The sequence below is a fragment of the Diaporthe citri genome (genome assembly GCF_014595645.1).
Source record: "Diaporthe citri strain NFHF-8-4 chromosome Unknown scaffold_2, whole genome shotgun sequence".
Lineage (NCBI taxonomy): Eukaryota > Fungi > Ascomycota > Sordariomycetes > Diaporthales > Diaporthaceae > Diaporthe > Diaporthe citri.
Window position 1 is genome coordinate 2,377,779 of NW_025064847.1, and position 25,607 is coordinate 2,403,385.

At 55.3% G+C, this 25,607-nt stretch overlaps 11 protein-coding genes across 11 annotated transcripts; 4 read left to right on the plus strand and 7 right to left on the minus strand.

The window, feature by feature from the left end:
* Positions 1-437: 437 nt before the first annotated feature.
* Positions 438-3,932, plus strand: INS49_006288 (uncharacterized protein; the record flags this gene model as incomplete). Its single annotated transcript, XM_043167060.1, has 3 exons — positions 438-779; positions 837-892; positions 2,327-3,932. The coding sequence occupies 3 exons, from the start codon at positions 438-440 to the stop codon at positions 3,930-3,932; spliced, it is 2,004 nt and encodes a 667-aa protein (XP_043028204.1).
* Positions 3,933-4,038: 106 nt separating this feature from the next.
* INS49_006289 (uncharacterized protein) lies at positions 4,039-5,724 on the minus strand (the record flags this gene model as incomplete). Its single annotated transcript, XM_043167061.1, has 1 exon — positions 4,039-5,724. The coding sequence occupies one exon, from the start codon at positions 5,722-5,724 to the stop codon at positions 4,039-4,041; it is 1,686 nt and encodes a 561-aa protein (XP_043028205.1).
* Positions 5,725-7,104: 1,380 nt separating this feature from the next.
* Positions 7,105-9,277, minus strand: INS49_006290 (uncharacterized protein; the record flags this gene model as incomplete). The annotated part of the gene is made up of 2 exons (XM_043167062.1): positions 7,105-8,639; positions 8,704-9,277. The coding sequence occupies 2 exons, from the start codon at positions 9,275-9,277 to the stop codon at positions 7,105-7,107; spliced, it is 2,109 nt and encodes a 702-aa protein (XP_043028206.1).
* Positions 9,278-10,289: 1,012 nt separating this feature from the next.
* INS49_006291 (uncharacterized protein) lies at positions 10,290-11,576 on the minus strand (the record flags this gene model as incomplete). The annotated part of the gene is made up of 3 exons (XM_043167063.1): positions 10,290-10,378; positions 10,463-10,880; positions 10,938-11,576. 3 exons carry the CDS (start codon positions 11,574-11,576, stop codon positions 10,290-10,292), a joined length of 1,146 nt encoding a protein of 381 aa, XP_043028207.1.
* Positions 11,577-12,364: 788 nt separating this feature from the next.
* Positions 12,365-13,677, minus strand: INS49_006292 (uncharacterized protein; the record flags this gene model as incomplete). Its single annotated transcript, XM_043167064.1, has 2 exons — positions 12,365-12,944; positions 13,610-13,677. The coding sequence occupies 2 exons, from the start codon at positions 13,675-13,677 to the stop codon at positions 12,365-12,367; spliced, it is 648 nt and encodes a 215-aa protein (XP_043028208.1).
* Positions 13,678-15,318: 1,641 nt separating this feature from the next.
* On the plus strand, positions 15,319-16,500 carry INS49_006293 (uncharacterized protein; the record flags this gene model as incomplete). Its single annotated transcript, XM_043167065.1, has 3 exons — positions 15,319-15,337; positions 15,435-16,030; positions 16,105-16,500. 3 exons carry the CDS (start codon positions 15,319-15,321, stop codon positions 16,498-16,500), a joined length of 1,011 nt encoding a protein of 336 aa, XP_043028209.1.
* A 315-nt stretch (positions 16,501-16,815) lies between these two features.
* On the minus strand, positions 16,816-17,935 carry INS49_006294 (uncharacterized protein; the record flags this gene model as incomplete). Its single annotated transcript, XM_043167066.1, has 3 exons — positions 16,816-16,969; positions 17,039-17,747; positions 17,824-17,935. 3 exons carry the CDS (start codon positions 17,933-17,935, stop codon positions 16,816-16,818), a joined length of 975 nt encoding a protein of 324 aa, XP_043028210.1.
* Positions 17,936-19,326: 1,391 nt separating this feature from the next.
* On the plus strand, positions 19,327-20,106 carry INS49_006295 (uncharacterized protein; the record flags this gene model as incomplete). Its single annotated transcript, XM_043167067.1, has 1 exon — positions 19,327-20,106. One exon carries the CDS (start codon positions 19,327-19,329, stop codon positions 20,104-20,106), a length of 780 nt encoding a protein of 259 aa, XP_043028211.1.
* A 198-nt stretch (positions 20,107-20,304) lies between these two features.
* INS49_006296 (uncharacterized protein) lies at positions 20,305-21,252 on the minus strand (the record flags this gene model as incomplete). Its single annotated transcript, XM_043167068.1, has 1 exon — positions 20,305-21,252. One exon carries the CDS (start codon positions 21,250-21,252, stop codon positions 20,305-20,307), a length of 948 nt encoding a protein of 315 aa, XP_043028212.1.
* A 1,448-nt stretch (positions 21,253-22,700) lies between these two features.
* INS49_006297 (uncharacterized protein) lies at positions 22,701-24,030 on the plus strand (the record flags this gene model as incomplete). Its single annotated transcript, XM_043167069.1, has 2 exons — positions 22,701-23,486; positions 23,539-24,030. The coding sequence occupies 2 exons, from the start codon at positions 22,701-22,703 to the stop codon at positions 24,028-24,030; spliced, it is 1,278 nt and encodes a 425-aa protein (XP_043028213.1).
* A 297-nt stretch (positions 24,031-24,327) lies between these two features.
* Positions 24,328-25,293, minus strand: INS49_006298 (uncharacterized protein; the record flags this gene model as incomplete). Its single annotated transcript, XM_043167070.1, has 1 exon — positions 24,328-25,293. The coding sequence occupies one exon, from the start codon at positions 25,291-25,293 to the stop codon at positions 24,328-24,330; it is 966 nt and encodes a 321-aa protein (XP_043028214.1).
* Positions 25,294-25,607: the final 314 nt, after the last annotated feature.

Sequence of the window (25,607 nt, forward strand, 5' to 3'; positions counted from 1 at the left end):
ACAGGTTCAATTGGCTGCCATCAGAAAAAAAGCCAGGCCTGGATAAAGTGCCCCCGCCCCCCCGTAGCCAACATTGATACAGTTGTCTGTCCCACCTTGCCTGTCAACCCATAGCCCTGAAGTCGCAGGGGATGAGGCACAGTCTGGCCCACCCTGGTCGAATGAGGTGTGAGCCCGCTCTTGGCCGTTGGCACGAAGGATTCCCCGCTTGGCAGGATCACCTACAATGTTAGCATAGCCCCGAACTCGCGTTACCAACGGCGCAGCTGTTGGCCGCCAACAAAGGACCTAGAGATAAACCAACAAGCGTCCTTGACATATTCGACCCTTGCTCTCACCTATATATAGATCCGTCTGTAATTCGGACCCAGTTGCTGTGTCTCAAACAATACACTGCCCACGGAAGTCCAAGCCCTGGATAGGCCCACAGAGCAAAGATGGAGCAGCTTCGAGCAGTTATGCAAGAGACGATCAGGGCCTTCGTCGAAAACAACACGGCTGCAGTCAGGAAGAAGGACGTCTCCCTGCTCTCGTCCGTCCTCTCCGACGACTGCGTGAAGATGTACCGGCCGCTCTCGTTCGTCAACAAATACCCGCAGTTCTTCAGGGCCCAGACCACGAACGCGGAATACGAGGCGCAGACGAAGATGAAGTTGTCAACCATGACAGATGTGGAACAGAACGTCACCCGCACTGTTATCGATGCGCACCAGCGCGTGGCCAACGTGTGGATCGAGAAGATTGTGCACCTGGTCGATGGATCCAGTAGCTCTGTTGAGGTGATGTTTTGACTTCAGTCAATCTTGAAGCAACCTGAAGCTGATTATCTTCACAAGGTTATATATGACCTGGAGTTCACACAAGATGGGAAGCAAATCTCTCAGTACACTGAGTTTGTGGACACCTTTGAAAGTGCCAAGGTATTGGAGCAAACGCTAAGTAATCTTGGTGGGAACTGATCAAGCTTATCACACTTCCCTGGGGAATGTTCATCGGGCCGGTCCATCGTGGGTTCCAGCTTTATTCTTAGCTTTTACTGGATTGGAGCAGAGCACTTCAAAATAGTTGTGTTGTTCAGACTGTCAAGGCATCAGTTCCGTAGTAGTTTGCGCCATCTGAGTCAATGTGAGAGGCCGGGCCGTGCCATCCAGTTCCAGCCGCTTTGCAAGCAGTCGATTGATAACTATGCGATGACCAAATATTGTCACGTCTCCCACAACGTTCTCGAACAGGTGCTTCGGACCAAAAAAAGCTGGTCAAAGAGTCCCACCAACAAGCCTTCTACACCCTTTTGTATCTTGCTTAAAGCCTATGCCGCTGACAAATCCCAGCTTCGGCTCCCCGCATTTGCAAGGTGACAACGTGATGTGTCCTGCTAATTGAAATGGGAATATGCCTTGGGGTGATTTTTCATCAGGTTTGTTGGGGGGGGGGCTGTGTTATGATGGTTTTCGGTCCGGGGAGGGAGAGAGGGGGTACCAGTAATGTACAACCTTTGGGCTCCTTATCTGTCGAGCACTACAAAACTTGAAAGAGGTCTCGGAAGCAAGAGGCGGAAAGGAGCTTTGCGCAGAAGGCAAAAGAGGTCGCATATGGACTTGAAAGCTAATGTGAGGTCATAGGGCCTAGACTTGGAAGAATCGAATAGTCCTTGACGGACTTCGGGTTGAAGCAAGAGGATCAGTTCTTGTCTCGGCCAAGACCTAAACGACAAGCTAGAAAAGGCTTAGAATATATATGTAAACAATGGGATTTTGATCATGGGAAAAGGGGAAGCGGAAAAGTAATAGAGAAGGCAGTAAGGCTTGGTTCCAGGCCGCAGCATTATTGAAGCCTCATATATGGACACGGGCAGCAGCGAGGCTCCTGGTTGGGATTATGAATGTAGTCCTGATTGCATCCACTCAAATTTCAAAAGGGCACTCGGGCTTATCTCTGCTAGACAATCTGATGTCAGCTCCAAGTTTCATTTTGGGAAACGTTGGAAACAGCAGTGTGAACGCCGACAGACATGAAAGATGGTGGCCCCAAATCTTGCTGCCTTTTTTACATGTGGCGTCGGGCACAGGCAGCAGTGAATTGGCCTAAAAGTTAGTGGACCAACTCCAGCGCGGCACAGGGCATCATCAGGTTAGACTCGGTGTGCCAAATCGGCAACCGGTCCAGCTGTCCACGTGGTCCAAAAGCAGGTAAGCGTACTTAACGGCTCAGCTCGCATGCCTCTTGCTACAATCAGCTAGGACTGGAGGGAGACCACCTCAACCTTTCCTTGTTAGATGTGATCATAGATACTCTTGAAAATGCGACTGATTAATTGTAACTCTAGAACGCTTGAAGAACATGTTGGGGAGACAATACCACGATACGCTATCCTGTCCCATACCTGGGGACCGGATGAGGTTGCATATCACGACCTAGCCAGCCGGGAGCCGCGCGAGTACAAATCAAAAGAGAGCTGGTGGAAGCTGGAAAGATCATGCCAGCAGGCTCTAGAAGACGGCTGGGAATACCTCTGGGCCGACACCGTCTGCATAGACAAGTCCTCCTCGGCGGAGCTCTCCGAGGCCATCAACTCGATGTTCAAGTGGTACCGAAATGCAGAGGTCTGCTACGCCTTCCTGTCCGACCTAGACGACCCCGATGGTAACGCAGAAGGGTTAGAAAAGTGCCGCTGGTTTACACGTGGCTGGACGCTCCAAGAGATGATCGCTGCTGAGGATGTCCGGTTTTACGACAAGAACTGGGTCTCCCAGGGCTCCAAGGCCTCTCTTCTCCACAGGATTTACTCCATCACCGGTGTCGATACGAAAGCGCTTCGGGGCGGAAACCTGCGCTTCTTCAGCGTGGCGCGCAAGATGTCCTGGGCCTCGAACCGGAAGACGACCCGCAAAGAGGACATGGCATACTGTTTGTTGGGTATCTTCGACATTTCTATGCCGCTGCTCTACGGAGAGGGCTCGAAGGCGTTTATCCGCCTGCAGGAAGAAATCGTCAAAGCGTACGATGACGAGTCCCTTTTTGCGTGGGCCAGCACGACTATCAGCGAGACTTCTGGCCTGCTGGCCCCGTCGCCTGCCGCCTTCGCCTCGTCGGGCGATGTCGCGCCGTGCCTGACCCCAGATGGCGCGCACGGTATGAGCGGGCCCATCACCATCACGAGCCGTGGGGTGCGGTTAAAGGTGCCGATTGAGGAGTACACGTCCTCGGAGGGACGGAATTTGTACCTTTTCCGGCTCAACTGCAAGAGGGTCAACTTTGACCGGGAAAGCGGCATACGCATGGGCATAATCGTGTCGCCCGTCATGAAGATTCAAGGGTACGACTCGGACATCTCGAGGTACACGCGCGTCTACCCGGACCGGCTCGAGAGCTTCCAGCCAAAGCCGGACGTCAGCCCCCGCAGGATCTACCTACTCAAGGAAAATAGACTACAGGACTTCGACCTCGGGTCGTACGATGTTTTTCTGATTCGGACGATGCCTGAGTGGCCCTCGGGGTGCGAATTCCAACTGCTGAGTGCTCTCCCGTCCGACTGTTGGGACAGCCGCAACGAAACCTTCAAAAGACGGACAGCTGGCCCAATCGCAGACAAGCCACCATTCGTCCTGATATTCCGGAGGGGTGACTCGACCAGCGGTCTTTTGGGCTATTTTATCGTGGCCATGGGTAGGACCCTAAGCGCCTCACACGTCCAGAACGGCTTCAACGGCGGTTCTTTCTGGTGTAATGCCCGCTACTGCCAAACAAATGGCGACTTGGATGTTGAAGCGGAAATGCGGATACTGAACGAGGACCAGAGCCAGAAGACTGTGTTCGCTGAAGGAGCGGGGGTGACTCTGAAGTGTCTAGTGAGACCGGAGGTGATGTCGGAGCAACAGCTATTCTTTGTAGATTTGTTGGTTAAAGCGTCAGTGTTTAGTCCCATGATATGATCCTTTTGGATGATAGAGATAATTTCGAGACACAGATGCTGCCTGAGCTTGTAAATAGATTGCTCAGAGTGTGAAGAGTATAGGATGGGTGGGTGAGAGCTCAGGACTAATCCAGAAATGATACAGGCAGCACCAGCTTCGATTCTAATTCACCGCCCAGCTGCAAAGTATGCGTAACTGGCTTCATCATGGTCCCAGTCCCCTGGTCCTCCCCTGTGCCCAAATTAAACGAGTAGTGAGGGAAGTTGCCACCAGCAACAAGTACCCTGATGCAAGTCCCCTTTTCAAATCTATGGGCACAGTCCACCAGATCCAGCTCGACCTTCACCGGCTGACCAGCTACGGCACGGCTGGGGTCGAGCCGCTTGTACACCTCAGTGACGTTGTGCGAGACGCCCTTGGCATCAACCTCGGAGAGGCGAACAAAGAGGTCAGCGTGCACACTGTCGCTGCTGTGGCCTAGCTCGATGTGCGCCTTGCCTAGCACTTCCAGGCCCCAATCCAGGGGCGTTGTGGTAAAGGCGAGAACGTCGGAGCGTTTTGCCAGTGCCGTGTCGTCCACTATGCCACCTCGGAACAGTAGGGGACCACCCATCGTTGGGGTCGGGTCGTGAGGATCGAAGGTAAACGATACCTCGTGTCTCTTGTCTAGATGCTGTCTGACAAGGCCTCCCCGCGGGCGAAGACTCAGTTCCAGGGGAGTTGTGACAGGAGGCCAGCTGGGCAGCCATCTCCACTCGTTGACTCCTGTGACATTGATTCTGACCGGAGCTGGCCGGACTTCCCCCTCCTTCCGTTTAGCAAGGTACTTGTCCAACCAGTCCAGTGTCTGTTTCGTCACGCCCTCTCCATTGGGAGATTGGAGATGGTTCCAGGGACCCACGGTTAAGGCCACATTGCAACCTCTGTCCCGAAGCAGCTGGTATTGCTCCACCGCCATGGCTGCAAAGATATCTTGCCAGCCACCAATCAGGAGGGTTGGAACTTTGGACGTGTGGAGAGCCTTTCCGTGCTTCATGGAGTCATAGAAAGGATCGTTTGCCCAGTCTGGGCGAGCGATCCATTCAAGAACCCAGGGTGACTTCCCTCTGAAGAAGGACCTGGCGCCTTCGACAAGCGGCACGGACTTCTTCACGTGGCGCAAGGTATTTACGTCGGTCTTGAACAAGCTGTAAACCTGACTGAAGAACGATTGCGACTCCTGGATGCTCATATTGTGCGCCCAGTCAACGCATGCCAGCCACAGAGCACCCGTACCCCAGAGCAGCTCGGAAAAGTCGTGAGGCCCGACGCTTGGGACGGCCGCAACCATGTCCTCGGGTGGGCCATCAGAGCCGTCCATCACAGACCACTGCGTGTAGGCCAGGTAGCTCGCACCGATCGTCGCGAAGCTCCCCGTGTACCACGGCTGCTGGCGCATCCACTCCACTATGCGCGGCCCGTCGTCCGACTCCACCCTGCCTGCGTCGAACTCGCCGCCGGACCCAAAGGTGCCGCGGGTGGAGACGAAGAGCACGACGTAGCCACGCGACGCATAGGGGCGTGCGGTCATGCCCATCAGGCCGCGGCCGTAGGGACATTGCACGAGGATAGTCCCCGATGGGGTCTCGTGGTTCTTGAGGACGGGGGTGTAGAGGTCTGCCGCAAGCTGGACGTCCTCTTCGCCTTTGAGGGGGATCCTCACCGGTGTTGTAGTGTAGGTGCATGTTTCGGCAGGCAGACCCTCAAGCCACGTTGTGAAGCGGTCGAAAAGGGCGCCGCCATAGCCCCGCTGCACTGGTCTTGCCGTCATTGATGAGTCGGGAGGCAGGAAGACTCGTTGAGTTGCTGATACGACACTCAGGCTGTGCTGATATTGTCGGATATGCTGCGTGAGGATTGCTGAGGCAAGAGTTCTGGCAGACCTTATGTGGGCATGATTGATAGTGAGTCGGAGACTTAAATGCCTGGATACCTGCCAATCTGTCCGTTGCTGTGCCGCTCTCCGAGTCTAGAGTATAAGCGGATTCCCTGCGAGAACTAAGTCCCGGGTGTCGTCGGAGCATAGACCATCCGTGAGGCACAGACAACAGGCGTGGGCACACTGCAGACTGCCAAGGGGAGAGTGGGGCGGGGGTGTGATATCCTCTACGTAACTCAGTCGCTTGGTACGCAGCCTGCCTGGCCTGCTGATGATGTTGCTGCCGCATATTGCGGATTAGCTAGATCATCCTACAGGATTGCACTACTATGCTTCCTTGGACCACATGGGTAGGTAGTGACCTACACATTCCCATGAGACAGCCTCCCAGCTCCGTTTGCCAGCAACCCTGCTTACATTCAGGCACACCTCCCTTGGGCCTCCCGATGCTCAGGAAGTACACCTACGCCAGAATTACAAAGGCCATTTGTGTTGTACCTTTCCATATGGGTAGCTCTAGAACTACTTGGTCACACTTTGCCCAATTTGCTAACAGAAGCGGCTTTGGGTGGAGATATCTATCAATTACCTTTGTCGTCCATCATAGAATATACATGTAAACTACATTGTCTATTAATAAGTATGTAAATTGTGTATGATTTAGGCATGCGAATCCGTAGGTGTGCGAAACGGCGATTGTTTATATTGGGGGTTGTGCGAGTTGGCGGTTGTGCGAATGTGCGCAAATTGGCCTTGGGCAATGCACTTCTATTGGCTGCAGCTATGGGGGTAGCATGTACCTCTGTACCCTCCATTTTCTGCTCTGCGAATATCAGAGTTCTTAACAAGTAAGCTGTGCAAACAGATTAAACGGCTTGAAGAGAGTAAGGGGTTTGAAACCTAGGCAGAAGGGTAGGAGGAAATCGCTACTTCCATTAAGATATCACCCACTTGACCAGCAGGGCAGAAAAGGGGGCGAGAAGAGAAAACTAGAAAGGAACTTTAACAAGGCTCTAAAATAAAAGATCTCTAGAAGGAGGCATCTCCAGAGTATCATTTCGGCTTAGAAATTGATATTCGTTCTTTCTCGGGCAGAGTTGATGCCGAAGGCCCTCGGGCTGAGATACTTTCCTGCCTTCTGCCAACTATTCCTTCCTTTGACCTGCTTGATTTTCTAAACGGTCCAACTTCCTCCCTCGATTCAAAACCGCTTACCTGCCCCTCATCTGGCCAGTACAGCCACCAAACAGCAATTGATCAAGTCAGGCAGATTTAAGATCCTCGAGCAGCCTCCGCCTTCTTCTTTGGCACTAAAAACGGTAAGTGAAGGATCCTTACTGTATTATTAGGCAGAACTTGCGCAAATCCATGATAGAGATCTGCCATCCTCTGCGCGTAGACTTCATCCGACACAGGCACGTTCGGAAGAAAGTCCGGCAGCATCCCGACCGCCAGGCCTGTCTCTGGATTTACGAGCAGGTTGTCTTGTGCTTTCGTGCCTTCCGTAGAGGGATGATGCCTTCCCACGCTCAAGAACTGGCGGGGCTCCTTTCTCTCGCTGGGAGGGGACCGCGCATGCCTCGCCATGAGGCCCACCACAACGGTCTTTCCTAAGCCCACATATACCGGCACGAAGTAGCGGTTGGCCCATGCAGCAGCCGACAAGCCGAGTCCGCAACCAATGAGACCTGCTAGAAGCATGATGGCTCGGATCAGAGGTTCGGGCCACCTAGGGTACATTTCCCGCCGGAAGTGCTCCCAGTCACTCCTTTGTGATACATTTGAGACATTAGAATTCGCATGGCCGCTCCACATATGGTCCAGCACCTTGCGGGCGTACTGAAGCAGCGGGTCACTCTGCCCATGGTTTGATGGTGCCTGTAGGCGGCTAGGCTCCTGTGCTTGGCCGTCATGTATCTCGACGAAGTCTTCGTAGATCCAATCTGGCTGTTCGTGATAGTCCCATCCTCCACCATATGCCACGTACGTGCCTTCACCTTGTTCCAAAATGCGCAATGCGTTACGATCGCCCATTCGCAGCCAGCCAAAGTGCATGGCATCAATATCATCCAGGTCCCACGAGAGACTGGGGAAGTTGCCATATTTTGACAGCTCCCCAGCGCTGTGGGAGTCGCCAAAGTACTGTGAGCAGAGGGCCATGGTGTTTGAGATGGCCTCGAGCACCGTGTCCGGGTCATCATTCTTCAGCCATTCCCGGACCCTGGCCTGAGTTGTGAGATGGAGCGGGCCGTTCTTGTCCAAGGCGCTCTCGGGCATGCGTCCACCCATCAGCTTCAAGAAATCCCCTAGGCATTGTGGTTCGGGCAGGTTAAGGCTTGGTAGCCAGGCGCGCTCAGGATCGTCCTTCGCGGTGCCGTCAGTCATTGAGGTAAGGATCTTGAAGGCGAACCCGTGACCCTGGGCAGAGGCCTGCGTGTGCAAGTCCTGGAATATTTCCCCAAAAGACATCCTCTTCGCGTCGATTGGCACAGTATACCAGGGGAATTGAGGCATGGTCGCAAGGACATAGTCGCGATGCTTGGTCGAGGTTCTGGCCGAGGACAAGTGAAAGCTCCTTAGATTTCCGTCGAAGATGTCGATGGCCTTGTCCATTTGGTTGGTAGAAGGTTTCCTGATCGTGGAGCAGTTGATGTATGCCCGGAGAAAGGCCACTATGTCGGGCTTGCTGGACCCAGTAAACACACAAGCCAGTGTATATAGGGAGTCACAGATGATTTGTGCATCAACTTGAGACTTGTACCATGCATTTAATGAGTCGCCTGTGTCCTTAGCGTCCCGAGGGGTATCTGGGTTCTCATAAGCATGGGCACTAGCATCACGCAATGACACGGCAGAGGAGTAAACACTTACTGTTGGGGCCAACAGTGAATTGGACAGTGCGTGACAGCAGGCACTCCTCCAAGGTCCAGAGTCGCTGTAGATATGATTCAATCCTGACATGACTTTTATGGCTCGAGTGGTGTGAAAGTATCTTGTTCAAAAAGGATCCGTAGTTATCGAACCCCTCGACGGCCTCTCTGCAACAGTCGTAGAATCCGTCACATTCTCGCAGAACGATTGTGCAGGAAGCGTTTCTGAAGAGCAACGGAATGGACTTCGTGATGGCGGTCACCGCATCTTTATTTGTCTGGTCAACTGTAAGGATATCCATCCAGAAGGGCTTAGTCCCCACTTTCTTTGGCAGCTCATGCTCGATGTACTCGGCCTTCTCTGGTGTGCAGAGGACTTTGCCCTCGATGCCTGGTACATCCCGCGGCTCGAGTAGCGACGGGTCACCCCAGACATGCGAGATGGCGAGGTACTCGAGGTCATTGATTGGAGCCTGGAAGCGCTCCAGTCGGCCTGCAACAAACCGGCCAAATGTAATGGGGGTGTCTTCAGGCTGAGGGGCACTGTTCGGGGTGGTTGAGGAGCTGCTGGCCATGGCGGGTCTATATGAGGTGGTGCTCTAGAAACCTAGGCTGGAATATCACGTAGCAGCGACGATGAATCAACGTTCAATGATCCTATGTGCGGTCGTTTTGGTTGAAAAGGGCCCTCAAATTCCCAGTCTCGCCAGAGTTGCACAGCCGGTGTCCTCTTCGGCTTGGCAGGGCGAAGTGCGTTGTGTGCCAGGTACTGAAACACTGCATTAGGCACCGAGCTAGCCAAGCCCAAAGTGCTGTTTGTGGCGTTCGCGGTCAACACCGGAGCAGGACACAGCCTCAACACTATCAACAACGTTGTATCCAATGTTCCCATGAACTGTCTCACTCCGCCACCGAGAGCCCCTGCCTATTGGCTAACTACAGTCTTATGAATTACACTGGGCGGTGCCAATAGCCAGACCGCCTTCTCCGCCTAGCCACCTCATGATTTCAAAACAGAGCTGGCGGCAAAATCCAGGCTTAACGGGGCTCGCAGAGTTTCGGTGGAGTATGTTGTGTTTCCGTCTACCAGGAGGTCTGTCTAAGTGCTGTCTGGGGATGATATGGAAGTGCCTGGCCAGGACAAGGCTATTCACGCGTGGCAATCCCATGGAATCACCTTACGCCAGGAAGAAATGTGAGCGCATATACATGTAAGGCCTGTGGTCAACTGGCGAAGCTGTTGTGGTCCTCGACCATATGCATCCGCACTCTCCGCGCACCTCTGCGACATTCAGATGCGGCGGCAATTTCCTCCAGCGGTAGCTTCCTTGTTCTATGTCTACTGTGTTTTCTCTTCTTGGTGATCCTTATATTTTCCCAGCTTCCCGGAACTCATAGATATCCGGCTTTTTGGTCTGTATTCCCCCTGGAAACTGCGAGACCTTGATGGAGGTCGTGTCGACGAGAATGGGTAGATGAAGATGATCTACTAGCAGAAGAAGCCATGAGCCATCATGAACTCTCGAGTTTGCCAAGAACCAGACGTACAGGCTTGAGATAAGAAAACCAGAGAGGTTGCTATCCTTCCTAGGAGTCATAGTCGAGGGACGGGAAGCCGCGCGAAGGAACTCTCTTCCCGCATGTCCCCAGTCCACCCTGCAAGACCTCTGAGAAATCTTGATTCAGAATTAGCGGCAATTTCTAACTGATACCCACTCTCGCAGATAGCCTTGAGGGTCCAGGAAATGCTCATTGCTCACCGTGTTCTACGCATCCGATGATGCTGTCCATCGCGATTTGCTGCTCGGTCCCATCTGCTCGCTGGAGATAGGCGTCACCACTCGAAAGATCCCGGCCGAAGCCACCAGTCTCGTCGAAATCGGCATGCGGGCTGCTCTGGTTGTAAAGCCATCGCACACTCCCGCCGAAGAACTCCAGCTCCCAGTGATAGCCGGCGCTGGGTTCTGCAAAGTAGTGCACTAAGTGTATGGTAGCATCGGAGTATATTGCAACCGGCTCCTGCGTACCGCCTCCGGCCATATCCGACATCAGAAACGCAACCCAGAAACGCTGGACCTCGTGGACAAGCAAGCTGGCTACATGAAAGAGACATTTCTGTAGTTCGATGGAGGAATCGGCATGGCTGGATGAGGCGTGATAGGTGAGCTTTCTGAGAATCTGTGGCTTGATGTTAGCGATTCTCTGCTGGTTCTCAGCGGATGGAATTCAATTAACCTCGATGTCAATTTCCAGCAGCCCGGCATTGTGTGGATGGTAGTCGGGCAACGTGAGGGCGTCCGCGGGATGTACACGCCTGTGCCAGCAACGCAACCGGGACCCCACTTTGCTACCGTCATCCATGATGATCGCTTGAATCTTGAAAAACTCCTGCTGACGAAGCTTCGCGATCCAGTGCCTGACCAAAGTCTTGCACTGTCTCAGTGTGCTCTGAGGCGTGATGTGTTGAATGTCCTCAGGGGAATCGTCGACCAGCCGCTTGGCAACACCAGCCATGATATCAATCGACTTCTGTGTCTCCAACAGACGAAGCGCCAGGTCGATGGCTTGCCCCATTGGCTGGGCAACGGGGTCACGTCTGTCAACGAAGCCTTCGGGGAGTGCAAAACCGTCATCTTCGCTGCCACTGACTTCGTTCTCATCGTCTTCGCTTCCATCTTCTTCACTATCATCGTCCCCGCTGCCATCGCTTTCCTTGTCAAAAGTGATCCATTCCTGTCTGTTGCCAACCTCAATGGAAGACTCGCGGCGGAATCCGAGGAAGATTCTCAAGCCACTTAGGTTGTACTGTGGCAGATCGAACGCATCGAACATACTGTCGGTATCATTCTCGAACTCGAAGTCCGATTCCTCCATTGTGAAGATTTGGGAGGAAATCCGAGTCAAAGACAAGTGGTTTTCATAAAGGTGGCGAGGTGAGCTGTGGTCGCAGCGGTTTGTAGTGGGCTGTTGAGGGGAAGAAATACAGAAAGATGCAGAAGATTATGGCCTGGTATTGTAACCAGCGGCCTGGCTAATTTCATTTTATTCACAGCCTACAGGTGGGGCGTCAGTTGAAAATCAGGCACATGGCAGCACACTCAGTATCCAGGCCAGGCACTAGTGCCATTCTTTGTTTCATTCAATAGAGCTGGTGAAGAAGAGCCTTGTTTGATGTAAACGACTCGAGCTTCTGAAACAATCTGAGCTCTGATTGTAACTAACCAGGCATGGTCAAGGAAGGGCATTATTAGGGACTGACATTATCTAAGGCATCGTGAGTGATATCATGATTAAATGACCAACAAGTCTGTGCATAGAGCCATATAGGCTCTCAGAGGCATGGGAAGTAACGCTGTCATGCAGAGTGCCGTATGATGAGGTTAGACTTGCGACACCACTCACTTTTCCCGTTTTCCAGGGTTTTCTTCTTTTTCTTTCCACTTCGGTACCCACTCCCTATTCCTTGTTAATGACTTTGCTTGAGATCTCGAACATTGTGCATTGTCTGCTAGTTCTCAAAAGGAACTTTAGGCCTTGGAACACTGAGGCACCAGGTGTAACTAAAAGCAGAATCGATCACCATATATGCAAAGCTATCTAGATGTGGAATTCAGAATCAAGCATATTTACACAACCTCCAGCTTCCTCCCCCAAAGTCAGACTCATCTGCCCTTGAATACAGGTTTCCGCTTCTCACCAAAAGCCCTCAGCGCCTCGACCCAGTCCTCACTCCCCACGACTCTCTCCATCATAGCTTTCTCTGTTTTCTCTCCAGGCTCCTTCAGGGCCTGTATCGTCGCCCTTACAGCTACAGGACCACCCTCGCAGATCTCCTCGCTCAACCGGATCGCCTCGACCAGCACCTTCCGCCGTGCAACCCCCAGCAAGGTCGAATCGTCCAGCCCGGGCTCATCGGGGCTGATGTCCACCATCCTGTTTGTGATTCCCATGGAAATGGCCTCTGGTGCCGTCACCCGTCGGCCTGTCAAGATGATGTCCCGTGCTCTGGATACGCCTATGAGGGAGGACAGTCGATGGGTCCCGCCTGCGGCGGGGATTATTCCGAGACCAGTCTCTGGGAGCGCAATGTAGGCGTTCGACGACATGACCCTGAAATGGGTGGCAAGGGCTAGCTCGAAGCCGCTGCCAAATGCGCTTGAACTGATTGCTGAGATGGTGGGTATCGGGAGGTTTGAGAGAGCTTTCAGAGTGTCCCTTAATGCTGAGAAGAAGCTATATATCCTGTGTAATGAGAATTAGTCACTGAGTCAAGGGACTTCCGTTGACGGACAGTGTTATAACGTTGCAAGAACTTACTGCTCTTGTGTGAAGCCCAACAATTCCTTCAGATCGGCTCCTGCAGAGAAGCATGAATCCACCGCTGAAGCAATGATCAATGCTCTCGTGGGCCCTTTAATATCACCCTCGGTCCATGGCATCTCTGCGCCCGTGAATTGACTGTACTGCGCTTGAATTGTCTGTATCTCCTTCCGCAAGGCGGATAGCAGTGCGTATGAGATTGCATTAGAGGCTGATGGCCGGCTTATTTGCAGGATTCTGATGTGTCCGCTGTGTGGTGCAGGCAGGTCCACTATTTCTATGAGAGCTCCGGAACTTTGTTGGTGTTCTCCCTGTTGCATCTGCTTCTGGAATTTGGGACTGTGAGAAAGTCTCGACAGCTGCAGACTTGGGTGGCGAGGGTGGCAAATCCTTGTCAACATTTCTGGACGACGAGTCGGGAAAAGTGCTCAGCTCTTGAGGTCCTGTCATATTGGGGTGCGTGAATGATCGGTGAAGTTTGTGTGTTGTATTGGGAGAGTAAAGTTGTACGCAGCATTGAAGAGAAGAGCACCTGCCGCTGCCCTGAGAGGGACTTAATCAATTGATATTGATTCTTAAAGCCTTACGTCAACCTGTCTGGAGTTTCGAAAGCTTTCGGTTCTGGATCGTCTTGGGCCTCCACTGTTGGCGGCATCCTGTACGGTACGAGCGCGCCCCAGGACAGTGGATTCGTATTGCCCCTTGAATCAAACCCTGACCAGAGAACCAGGGTGATTTCTCCTTTGGGCAATGTTTGGCCGGGATCCCTGAATCCCTGAAGGATCGCTCGGGTAGGCTGCGAGAGCTGAAAAGGATCCACAGCACGATGAAACGAAACAACGTGTCCGACTAGCGAGTGTCCGCGCAAAGCAGCTTAATTGGTACGCCATTCGTCGAGTCGTTATATAAGGACGTCTCGAAGACATAGATATTCTGATGCTCACGCAGGCTCGAGGCAGGGTGACAATAGTTGGCTTAGGTTGGGGTCGACATCCCACCCCCAAAGTTTGGGTGTCAATGTTGACGGCCATCTCCGAACGCGACCAGCCATGCAGGCATCGAGCCGGCGCTTGTGTCAACTGACTGACTGACTGCCCTTGACGATGCGAAACAGCCCATCCAAGGTGATGATCCAAAGCGAGCTAGCATCGGGCAATAAACAAGGTTGTGGAAAGGCCCGAGAGGCATGGGCTGTGGGACTGACTCAAATGGGAAGAATGGGAAGCCTCGAGGCCGCCAGCGTCGTCGAAAACTCTCCGATCCGGGATCACAATCTTCCAAGGTGGTCAGTACGAGTGCGGGCAGGATTCAGCTTGACATAGTCTGCCTGACACGTTGTTTCAGGAAGCGCAAATGAAATCCTCTTGGGCTGTTCAACGGCGGACAGAGAGTCAGTCGTCGCTTAACCGGCGCTTCAGCTGATCAAGCCAAACTTGAAGCCCCAGGGGTGCGCGCCTGTCGAGTCTCGAGTTCAGCCGCGCTCTGGCCGTTGCTCCACGTGTCTTGACACAAGCCATCTCGTGGGAATCCATCCTTGAGTCCTCGATTGCCCACGCCCAATCTTGTTAACACTTGCTGGGCGAAACAGCCGCAGGGCATGATGTCTCACACCTTGAAGCAGCTACACGGAGTGGGTACTCGAGGAGCAGCTCTTAGGCGGCCTGTTAGAAGCTTGGCCCTGTCTTGACGGTGATTTCAAAGACGGGCCGCGGAGATGCAGCAAGGCGACGGCACTATTCCTCGACTCAGCATCCAAGTGGAAACTTGAGACCACGTGCTGATCTTTTGGCGTTTGAAGAACTTTAACACAGCTCGCCGATCATGGAACGGTAAGATCATCACAGAGGCCAGGACGAGAGAGGAAGGAAGCTTGCTGCAACCGCAAAAGGATTCATGCCACAATTAGGAGGGTGCAGCCGTACGATTGATCGGCACAGTCAGGGAATTGCATTGACTGAAGCAGCAAGGCAGACGTCCTGCCACTTCATGGTCATGGGCCTTGGATCCAAGCCCATGAGGGCCTCCCAATGCCATCTGCCAAAGTGCATTGTAGGGTTAGGAGCTTCCAACGTGGCTGCTCTGGCAACGTCGCGGGCAGATGCTGCGTCATTGTTGCCTGCACGCCACACACAGAGGCAGACCCCGCCAAATGGAGCCCCTGAGAGCTACATACGTCGCACGATGCTCCAATGGCCTACCTAATGCGCCTCCTCCAGCTCCAAGACTACGACCACCTTGATCTGCTATCCAAGCAGAAACAACAAATCAAGCTTCTGAATAACACCAGACTGTCAAGATGCAGTCAGGAATATCGGGTATGCACTAACATCATCTTAACCTACTCCCCGCCCAGCCTGTTGCTTTCCTGTGGACGCCGTCTCGTCTGTGTCTAACACTCGTGCTCTATAACAGCGTCCCAGGAGCTCACCTCCAAGTTCACCGACCTCCTACAGTCCGAAGACCACTTCGGCCTCCTGGCCACCATTGAAAATGAATCCCTCACGCCCGTCTCCCTGCTGACCGTCTCATCACCGTCCGCCACCTTCGCCGACAACATCAACTCCCTCGTCCTCCCCGCCCTCGCGGATTCGGAGCCGCTCTACCTCCTCCTCAAGCGCTACGACTCGGCGCCGCGGCTCGTCGCCGTCAGCTACATCCCGGACACGGCCAAGGTCCGGCAGAAGATGCTGTTCGCCTCGACGCGGCTGACCCTTGTGCGCGAGCTGGGCCGCGAGCACTTCCGCGAGACCATCTACGCCACCACCCGCGACGAGCTCACCCCGGAGGGCTTCGAGAAGCACGACAAGCACGAGCAGCTCGAGGCCCCGCTGACCGAGGAGGAGAGGAGCCTCGAGGGCGTCAAGCAGGCCGAGGCCGTCGAGGGCGCCAGGGGCACCGGGTCCAGGGAGATCCACCTCGGCCAGCGCATGGCCATGCCCGTGCACGACGACGCGCTGGAGGCCCTCAAGCAGCTGAAGCCCGACGGGGGCAAGAGCCTGGTGACACTGGTATGTTGCTATGGGCACTTTATGTCGGTAGAACTCGGCACTTGTACTAACCAATACTGTTCGTCACACTACAGAAAATCAACCCAGAAACCGAAAAGGTCGAGCTCGTCCCGGACTCGACCACCCCGACCTCCATATCCGAGCTCACGTCCGGCATCTCGACCACCGAGCCGCGCTTCACCTTCTTCCGCTACGACCACGAGTACGCCGGGCACAGGGGCGCGCCGCTCCTGTTCTTCTACACATGCCCCGTCACGCCCGGCCGCAGGGCCATCAAGGACCGCATGCTGTACCCGCTGATGAAGCGCGCGGTGCTGGAGGTGGCCACCGGCGAGTGCGAGCTGGAGGTGGAAAAGAAGTTCGAGGTCGAGGAGCCCAGCGAGATCACCGAGGACGGCGTCATCTCGGAGCTGCACCCCAAGGTCGAGGCGCGGAAGGGCTTCAGCAGACCCAAGAGGCCCGGTCGGTAAGGGGGCGCAGTGTTGACGAGGAAGCAGCATAGAATTTGTTTACAATCCATGCTTGCACACATGCACAGTTGGTCAAGGTCTAGATGCCGGCGTATGGTCAAGTGCTGCGGGCAGCCCAGAATGAGCCGCAAGAGGAGCCCGCGTTGCATGCAGAACGGACGTCTCTGGAATAATTCATGTTTAATGCGAAAAACACAGGCTATATGCTGCTGCTCTGAGCGCCGAGTCCCGAGGTATACAGAATGATGCCCAGCCCCTTGCCTTGGTCCTTGTCCTGGTTGTGTCCGTGGTATCGATCGGGGAAAGCACACAGGCTTACTCCTCGTATTTACCACCGACAGACGTCCACGAACTGCTCTCGATCTTGTCCTTGAGGTACTCGTACACGGTAAAAGTCACGGCCTGGCCAGGGGCGACGCGCATTATCCGCGGCGTTATACCCTTGTAGAATGCGTGAACACCTTCTTGCCTGTTGACCCCAGCGTGTTAGTTACGGGCACGACCAGCCAAAGGAAGCATTAGCGGACAGAAGACTCACCTGAACATATCCCCGGCGATGACGGTGATCCTCTTGATGGCGCTGACGCCCTCCTCGGCCGGGGTCTTCTGCAGGCGCGTCTTGATGGTATCGATGGGCGCGTTGCTCAGGGGCCCCATGGCGCCGCTGACGAGCCCGATTAGGGTGGTTTGCCAGCCGGGAAGGCCGTTGCCCTCGAGGTTGGGCTGGTAGGCCATGAGGGCCTCCTTGAAGTAGGTGTAGGCGGTGAAGTTGACGGCCTGGTTGGAGCCCTGGCGCAGAGCGGTCAGGCTCACGCCGCGGTACAGGGCGCCGACGCCCTCCTCCTTAATGACGGTGTACAGGGCGTGGGCGGCGTTGCGGTACTTGGGGATGTCGAGCGGGTCCGCCAGGCTGTGGTGCTGCGCCTGCAGCCGGATCTTGATGACCTCCATCGGCGTCACGACCGCCACCGCCTCGGTCACGCCCGCCGCCAGCCCCGCCAGGAACGTGCCCTTGCCCGTCACCTGGCCCGTCTGCCCGTCCGCCAGCATCTGCTTGTAGGCCTCGAACGAGGTGAACCGGATCGCCATCTTGGGGATGATGCCCGTCATGACGGCGCCGAGGCCCTTGTACAGGCCCAGGGGCGTCTCGCGCTTGACGATGTGGGCGCCGGTGAGCAGGAAACCGCGCTTGGGGGTTCCTGGCGTCCGCCCGCGGCGGGACAGTTGCATACGGACCTTGATCGTGTCTGTTGTGTCCCGACAGGAGAATGTTAGCACATGTCTTGTTGTGTTCGGCCAGGGAGAGGCCCTTCGTATACTTACCGAGTGGGTGGCAGACCAATGCCTCCATCATGCCTGCTCCTCCACCTGCTATGAGGTTCACAGCCGCGCCTGGTGGCGCCTTACCATCTTTTCCTTGTACCTTGGTCGCCATGGTGGTCGTGTGTCTATTGCTGTGTCTCTGTCTCGGCAATGGCCCGTCTGGCTTGCGCCCGTCTCTACTCTCGCGCCAACAATGCCTTTCCGGTATTCCAAATATTGGGTTGGAGTACAACTTAGTACGGTCGAGGAGCGAAGGCAAAGGCAGGGTGGAGATATCGGCGACAAGGAAGACGAAGAGTAGGAAAAGGGGTATCAAGAGTCAAAAAAAACCAAAGCATGTGACAGAGAGAACCTTCACCTTGGGAGAGAAGAAAGCAGGGACGGCCCGTTCTATATTAGACCAGACCAGACAAGCGAACAGGCAAGGAATCAAAGCATAACTAGACAGGAAAGGATAGGACCGAGCCGACAGGATGGGGAGCGTGACTCAAAGAGAGCAGCAGGCTGGCGGCTCAAGGAGGAAATGCCCTTGGTCCGCGGCTGTTAGGAATTAAGCTTGGGGAGCGAGGTACAACTCGTGACCCGGGCGGACGAGAGCCACCATCCATGAGACGGGAGGGGGGTACATGACCCCAAGTGGTAATTAGAGGCATTGAACTAGTAGCAGCAGTATTATTAGAGGTGAGCTTGTGGCAGGGCGTTCGGGCGCAGGGACTTGGCTGGGAGTCAATGGGAGGGAGCGAGCTGGGGATGGGTTCGGCGCAGCGGAGGAACCGAACTCCAACTTTGGCTGTGCGTCAAGCGAGAGACAGATGCCCACACACTCGACATTGATTCAGCCAGATGAGAAGCCAATTGCTTAACCACAGATCCTATCTGCATCGTAAGATCTTCTTTCTTGATCAGGATTGCTTGCTCCATTGCATGTGCTGGCTGCAAGGCAATCGACCTCATCAAGCGACAGACAGACGTACAGACTGATGCAGTCATTCCCATGTGATAGGAGCCGTCTGTCCAGACGACACTCACACGTCAGTCAAGCACCGAGTACCCTGGATGCGGTTGCTGCCAGGGGAGTGACGTCGCCGTTTTGGGGTTAGCCGACCGCAAGCCGAGCTTGTGATTCCAGACGTCCGTGTTGGAGTCTTGCGGGGAATCCTTGAAGGCGGCGCTGGAGGGCTGGAGGGGTCGTGGTGGGGCACAATGGCCGCCTGGGAGAGGGACCTGGCAAGCGTGGGAATCCGGGGTGCAGCAGATTGAGGACCAGGACATGGGCGCTGTCAGCTCGGGCACTACCGGGACACCAGCTGTTCCTCCCCCGTTCTATACCGAGGCTCAGGTCATACTCCCTACCACGGCTTCCCCTCAGCCTCGGCTGCTCAGAGGTACTGAGGGTCACTCGGACCGGACTCGACCAACCGACTCAGTCACTCAGTCATTGCACGGCCAGTATCTGCACGTATGCTTGTAAACCACTAGACTAACACGGGACTTGCATTCACTATGCCATTGTTACGTCGTCTAATCATAACATCCGCGGTCGTTGGCGGGCCGACCTACTACGTCTACTCGACGATCACGCGTCTTGAGGCCACATACCCGCGCCTCCAGCCCGAAGCTGCCTCGACCTCTGCCTTTAGGGCTACATCAGACAACGCCTACCAGCACTCTGGGAGGCACCACACCCCTCACGTCGACATCTATGGCGCCAGGGTCCCTGCGAGGGTGCTGCACGAGCAACATGACTCCTTGACTGGCCGCAGGCTGAGCCCAGAGGAGGCATGGGCCCGAGTCTTCTTGCAGTCCCCCGTGCTCCAGCTCGAGGGCAAGCTCTTTGGTGGCTTTACCAAGGGCACAGGCGACGTTGGTGAGGATGGTTTCCACGGGGGCCAACAGCTCCTCAACGGCGGTTTCGAGGTCCTGAGGGCCCCTTCGCAGCCTCCGTCCATCTTCCGCCCGCTCACCCATCCCGAGCCCCTCCTTGTCCAGTGGGTGTTTCCATCCCATCTCGTGGCATTCTGCCGCAAGGCGGCCACGGACTGGGGCTACCCATTCCGGTTCATGAGCGGCGGCCGCCACGAGTTCAGCGTCGGTGACGCCGACCGCCAGGGGATGGTCGAGGTGCGATTCGGCTCTGCTCATGACTACGAGTGGGTTGACAGCGAGGGCAAGAATCAGAAGGCCATCCCAGAATGGAGTTCAAGGTTGCACCGAGCCTATGCCATGTGGTTGCTAGACGAGAGGATCCAAGCATTGAAGAGGCAGGCTGATACAGGAGCGTGATATTTCCCAGAGGCTACACCAAGACGATGGTCAACAGCACGACTCAGACTTCCTGATTGTAACTTCGTTTCGATGAAACTCATGCTCAATGGGGCTGATCCGACACAGCTCGCACCTCTTTACAGTTGAACGTGCAAAAGCAAGGAGAACTGACTGATATGCGATGCATCCATTCCTTTCGGCCTTGACATTGCACGCTTATGAGCCTTCCTCTACCTTGGATATGCTCCTCACCAGGTCGGCCATAGTGGATCCCATCACAATCTTGCTATTCATCAACCGAATTGTCCTGTCAAGCCAGGCACACTGGGGCCCCTTTGCGCCCTTCACGAAAGCAACCATGTCCTGATCACCCGCAATATCCTGCCTCAGGAACTTCAGGCCCGTTCCAAGGTTCTTCCCAATCGACAAGACGTCCATCTCCCCCGTGAATGTTACCCGGTTTTCCCCAGGCTTCAGGAAGAGGTCGGCCTCCACAGTCGCAATCTGCATGCCCGAAAAGACGATCGAGACTTGCGTCAGCCCCATGTGAATCGCAACAGGCGAGCCCGACGCGATACACACGTCGACCTCGATCTCCGTGGGCTTCCCCTTGAGCAGCGACCGTGACGCCTTCTTCGTCTCGAGCACGTTGACGTGCACGCCGTCGAGGCCGCGCATCACCTCCACCTTGTTGTACTGGACTATTGTGCTGAGCCGCACCGGCCAGGGGATGGTGAGCGAGCCGCTGCCCCTCACGTACGCGGGCAGCTCCTCCTGCAGCAGCAGGTTCCTGTTGAAGGCGTCGAAGGCGCCGAAGTCAAGGATCTCGACGCGCTGCTCAAAGACCTGGCAGACTGTGCCCTCCGGGGTCGCGTTGATGGTCGGGAGCCGGACCCGCGCGAACTCCTTGCCCGACTTGGTGGCGAACATGGAGAGGACCATGTCTGAGATTGTGGCCTCCAGCGGCCCGGTGTCGTAGATCTTTGCGCTGAGGCTGATTGTGAAGCCTGTTTCATCGCACTTGGTGATCTCGATCGAGGTTATGTCCATCTTGGAGGCGTCGACGAGGATCTGGGCTACATAGTTGACAATGCGGTCCAGGTTTAGGTAAAGGACGCCCGCACCGAGGAGGGCGATGATCAGGATGAGGCCGAAGAACCCCATGTTGCAGTCTGGGTGTATTGTTTCTGGGATTCCGCTGTGGTATAATGGTGATTTGAACGGGGCAGAGTTTGTCAACTTGTAGAATGCAAAATGCTCCTTATACATGCCAGAATGATGTATTTGGTATACCCCAGTGCACTAGTCTCCAGTCGCATGAAATGTCCGATTCGAGCCATCTCTTCTTGCCTCAATAGGCTATGACGACTTCATGGGCACGGGGACTTCCCGACCCTAGCTACGCGTGGATCTACAGAGATCCAGCCGACGTAATCCACTGATGGGATGGTCAGCATAGCACCAATACCATATGTCGGATGAAACATGCAAGGGAAGCCGCCGAGGCATTGAACAGCTGGTAGATCCAAGCATACGCTCAATGGAGTTCTGTTTTGCTTGTTCTGATATCTTCTGACAGGAATTGAGTCTTCGGTGCCCTCTCTACCAACTCTTTTTTGAAATCGGACAGGGAATGGGCCACTGTGATTAGAAGCACAGGGATACCCAGGGGAAACAGCTTTGCCGGGATTGTCTTACACATCGACCTCTGACCGAATAATATGCAATTCTCATCTGCCAACACATAATTTGATAACTCGGAATGAAACCCCTGGCTAATTTGGGTAATTCGGACTGAGGCCCTGGAGTTGATCTCAGAGGAATATCCACGAAGACACACCAGCAACAGCCGATGCAAGCCCAGTACAGGCTCAGACGGATCTACCAAGGTAGTGGAACCTTCAAAAGCCCGATAAATTGATGCCCCGTATAGGATATGGAACGAAATGAAATGGCTTGACGACTGCATGGTCCATGTGTATTCTCGAGCATTTATTTGTAACTTGTCTCTGCTTACCCCCACGAGATGAAGATTGCACACATGTGAACTAGCGGCGGCATAAATATGCAGATTAAAGTGTTGGGACGTCGTGCAAGATCTAGAACGGTCTTCTTGCATCTGCACAGGTGACACAACACTCGCCTGTGGCACACCTGCCGCCAGCGGTTGGGGGAGGTGACTGGGGGACCAGAGTAGACAGATTCTCCGACGTTCTCGTTGGAGGCGCTCTCATGCCGCCATCGACGCAGGAATAAATTACTCATCGTCATGCTCCCCAAGCTTGCCGCCCTGCCCCTCCAGCAGCAGTGGAAAGTTCAGGAAGGAGCTGGACTAGCCAATGGCACTCTTGCCTGCGTAAGATAGCAAACATATTTAGGCATCTAATTCAGGCCGTTCTACAGCAGTAGTCACGGCGGGACAAGCCTCCCACATCGCGTGACACCCGTGATCATATCCCAACGCCGCCACCTTCTTCATTGACATAAGCACAGCACAAGCCCAAGCATCAACCGCAACCCGTTGATGCGATAAGCTTCGTAGCTATGTGCCCTTGATTCCAACGCATCGAAGCTAATAATCCCCACATCTCTGCCCGATATTCATCCCCAAAATGAAAGCACTCACCCTCGACGCCGAGAACAAGACCGCCGCCGTCCAGGACGTCCCGATCCCCTCACCCGGCCCGAACGAGCTCCTCATCGCCGTCAAGGCCATCGCCCTCAACCCAGTCGACGCGCTCTACACCTCCCAGCCCCTGGGCGGCACAGGCCGCGTGGTGGGCAGCGACTTCGCCGGCCTGGTGGTCGCGCGCGGCCCGACCCCGACCAGCTCGCCGCGCTCGCCCACCGACGCCCAGGACGACAGCAGCAACAGCCAGCCCCCAAAGTTCGGCAGCGGCAGAACGCTCCGCCGCTCCAGCACGACGCTATCCGCCAGGGCCATCAACCGCGGCGACAGGGTCGCGGGCTTCCTGCAGGGCGCGTGCAGCGCCAACGAGCGCCCCGGCGCGTTCGCAGAGTACGTCGTCTGCCCGGCCGACCTCGTCTGGCGCGTCCCCGGGCGCGTGCCCTACGAGGAGGCCGCGGCCGTCAGCCTGTGCGGGCTGACGGCCGCGCAGGGCTTGTTCTTCCGGCTGGGGCTGGAGGCGCCTTTCCGGTGGGAGGACGAGTCGGACGAGGGCGTGCTAAAGCGCGTGCGGAGCGAAGGGTCGGATGGCGGCGGTGCGGGCGCGGGCGGGCAGCAGCGGAGGCCTCTGTCGTTCTTCGTGTCCGGCGCGTCGACGTCCGTGGGGATGTACGTCGCGCAGCTTGCGGCGGAGCGCGGAGCACACGGGCCGGAGGATACGGCTTATTGGGGCTGCGAACCCGAGAAATTGGGATATACTGAAGGAGGAACCGTATGCGTATGACCACCTGGTGGACTATAGGGACCGGAACTGGCCGGAGCAGGTGCGGAGGGCCTCGTCCGGCGGGGTCCACTATGCCTACGACGCTATATCTGAGGGCTCGACCGTCAGGGAAGTCAGCTCGACCCTCCGGGAGGGCGGGAAATTGGCGGTGGTGAGGTCAAAAGAGGCTGGAGCGTGGGAAACCGAGGGCGTGAGCACAGAACCAATTTACGGGGCAGTCTGGGAGGGTCTAGGTGAAGATGTTGAGTACCAGAAGTTTGTGGTGCACACATCCCCAGCCAAGAGGTCATTTGCGACGGCCTTCTACAAGTGGCTGTCCGACGGAGGTCTCCTGCAACCGAACCCGGTGCGTGTGATGCCTGGTGGGCTGGAGAAGGTCGTGCCAGATGGCTTTACTGTTCTGGGGACGGGCGTGACGAGCCGCGGTCATGGCAGGACGGAACAGCACATGAGACCCATCAGCGGTGAGAAACTTGTCTACAAGGTCGAGACGGAGAGAAGAGGCAGCTTTGGTGATGGCCACATCGCGTGACTTTCCTCTTGACGGCCGACTGTTTAATGCATGTTCAAGATTGTACTAATGGCGGAAATTGTCGTGGATTCTTTTCTATCGGAATAATGACCAAGCTGGCCAAGACCGGCCACGTGCGCTTTCCAAACCTGTCTTGTTCATTGAGTGTGAAACCTGCGATAGCGAATTGTACGAGTGTCTCCTGAGAATCCAAGTGCTTTCCAAGTCCTCGTTCATTGCTCATGCCTCCCTACGCATCTAGTGCCATGGCTCTGTTCCCCTCGTTGCAACTTTGATGAACCTCGTCATCTCCTCTAATCACTTCAGAATCCACAGCAACACAAAGATGGCCACAACAAGAGCAACTGAGCAATACTGCTCCAATTTACCAAGATCGACTCTGTAGGTAGGAAGTAGGCCCCCCAGATGCGTCGCTGCCGTGGTGGTGTGGTCAGCATCCGAGCCATGGTCTTTCATCCCGCGCAGGCGTCGAAGCTGATCATCCTTGGCCTCGATCTCTCGCTCCTTCGCATGAAGGAGCAAACTCTTCCGCTGAACCTCCTCGATCAGCTTCGACACCATCTCGGGCACCTGCTTCTCCTCATTGGAGATGGGCGCCTCGAAGTTGGCGCACTCCACCCATCGGTCGCAGCAAGGGATGATCTGGTAAGGCGAGTTGGCGTGCGGTCTGGCGTCGGAGTGGACCTTAAGCCAGAGGGGGCAGTTCTCACAGGGCTCCTCCAGGACGTGGCGGATCGAGGTGTTGGTTACGAGCCGGACGATGGGCTTGTTGGTGTTTTGGTCGATCTCGTCCACGAAGATAACCATGAGGTAGATCTTGCCGGGGTCGTTGTCGAGGTACCGGATGTGCACGCACTTGATGCCGCGGACGGTCGCCCTCTTAGACCGCCAGACGTCGAGCTCGATGTAGCCAGGATGGATGGCGGCCTGGGAAGAGTAAAGCTCGTAGTATTTCTGGAGGATCTGCTTAGGGAACAGGCCCGCGTTGATGCTGACGCACTGCATCGCCTCCCGCCACAGCTTGGGGACTTCGAACGGCGCCGCCATAGCGTCGTTGTCGGACTGGGTGTGGCGAGATGGGTAGCTGAACCAGGAATCTTGACCGGAGCCAGAAGAGTTGGAGCGCGGATGCGATCGACTGAGGTCGTTTTGCGAAGGACTTGAAGACTTGTCGCGATCTCCAGGACGATGCTTGGGAGGGGACGAGGAAGGGGACAGGTCATAGCCTGAGAAGGCAGCGCCTTGACGGTTGCTGGAGCCCATTCTCAGATAGTGATCAAGACAGAATCAGGCGAGGAAAGAAGAATCCTCAAGATGCGAGACGCGATCAACAGGATGATTGACGAGGAACTGGGTACAGAGGTCTCTGATGTCTCAGTTTGGGCGTCGATCGACGGTCAATGTTGTGATCGAGATCAAGTGGGTGGTGAGATAGATGGGTGGGATCGTGTTTTATGCTTCTGCAGAGGGATTGGGCCACGAGACTGTTAGGTTCAATTGAAAAGGGAGATTTGCGATTGTATTCTGCAAAGTGTTCCAACCATTGTTTTCTAAAGCTGCAATGCAGTGCGAGTTGA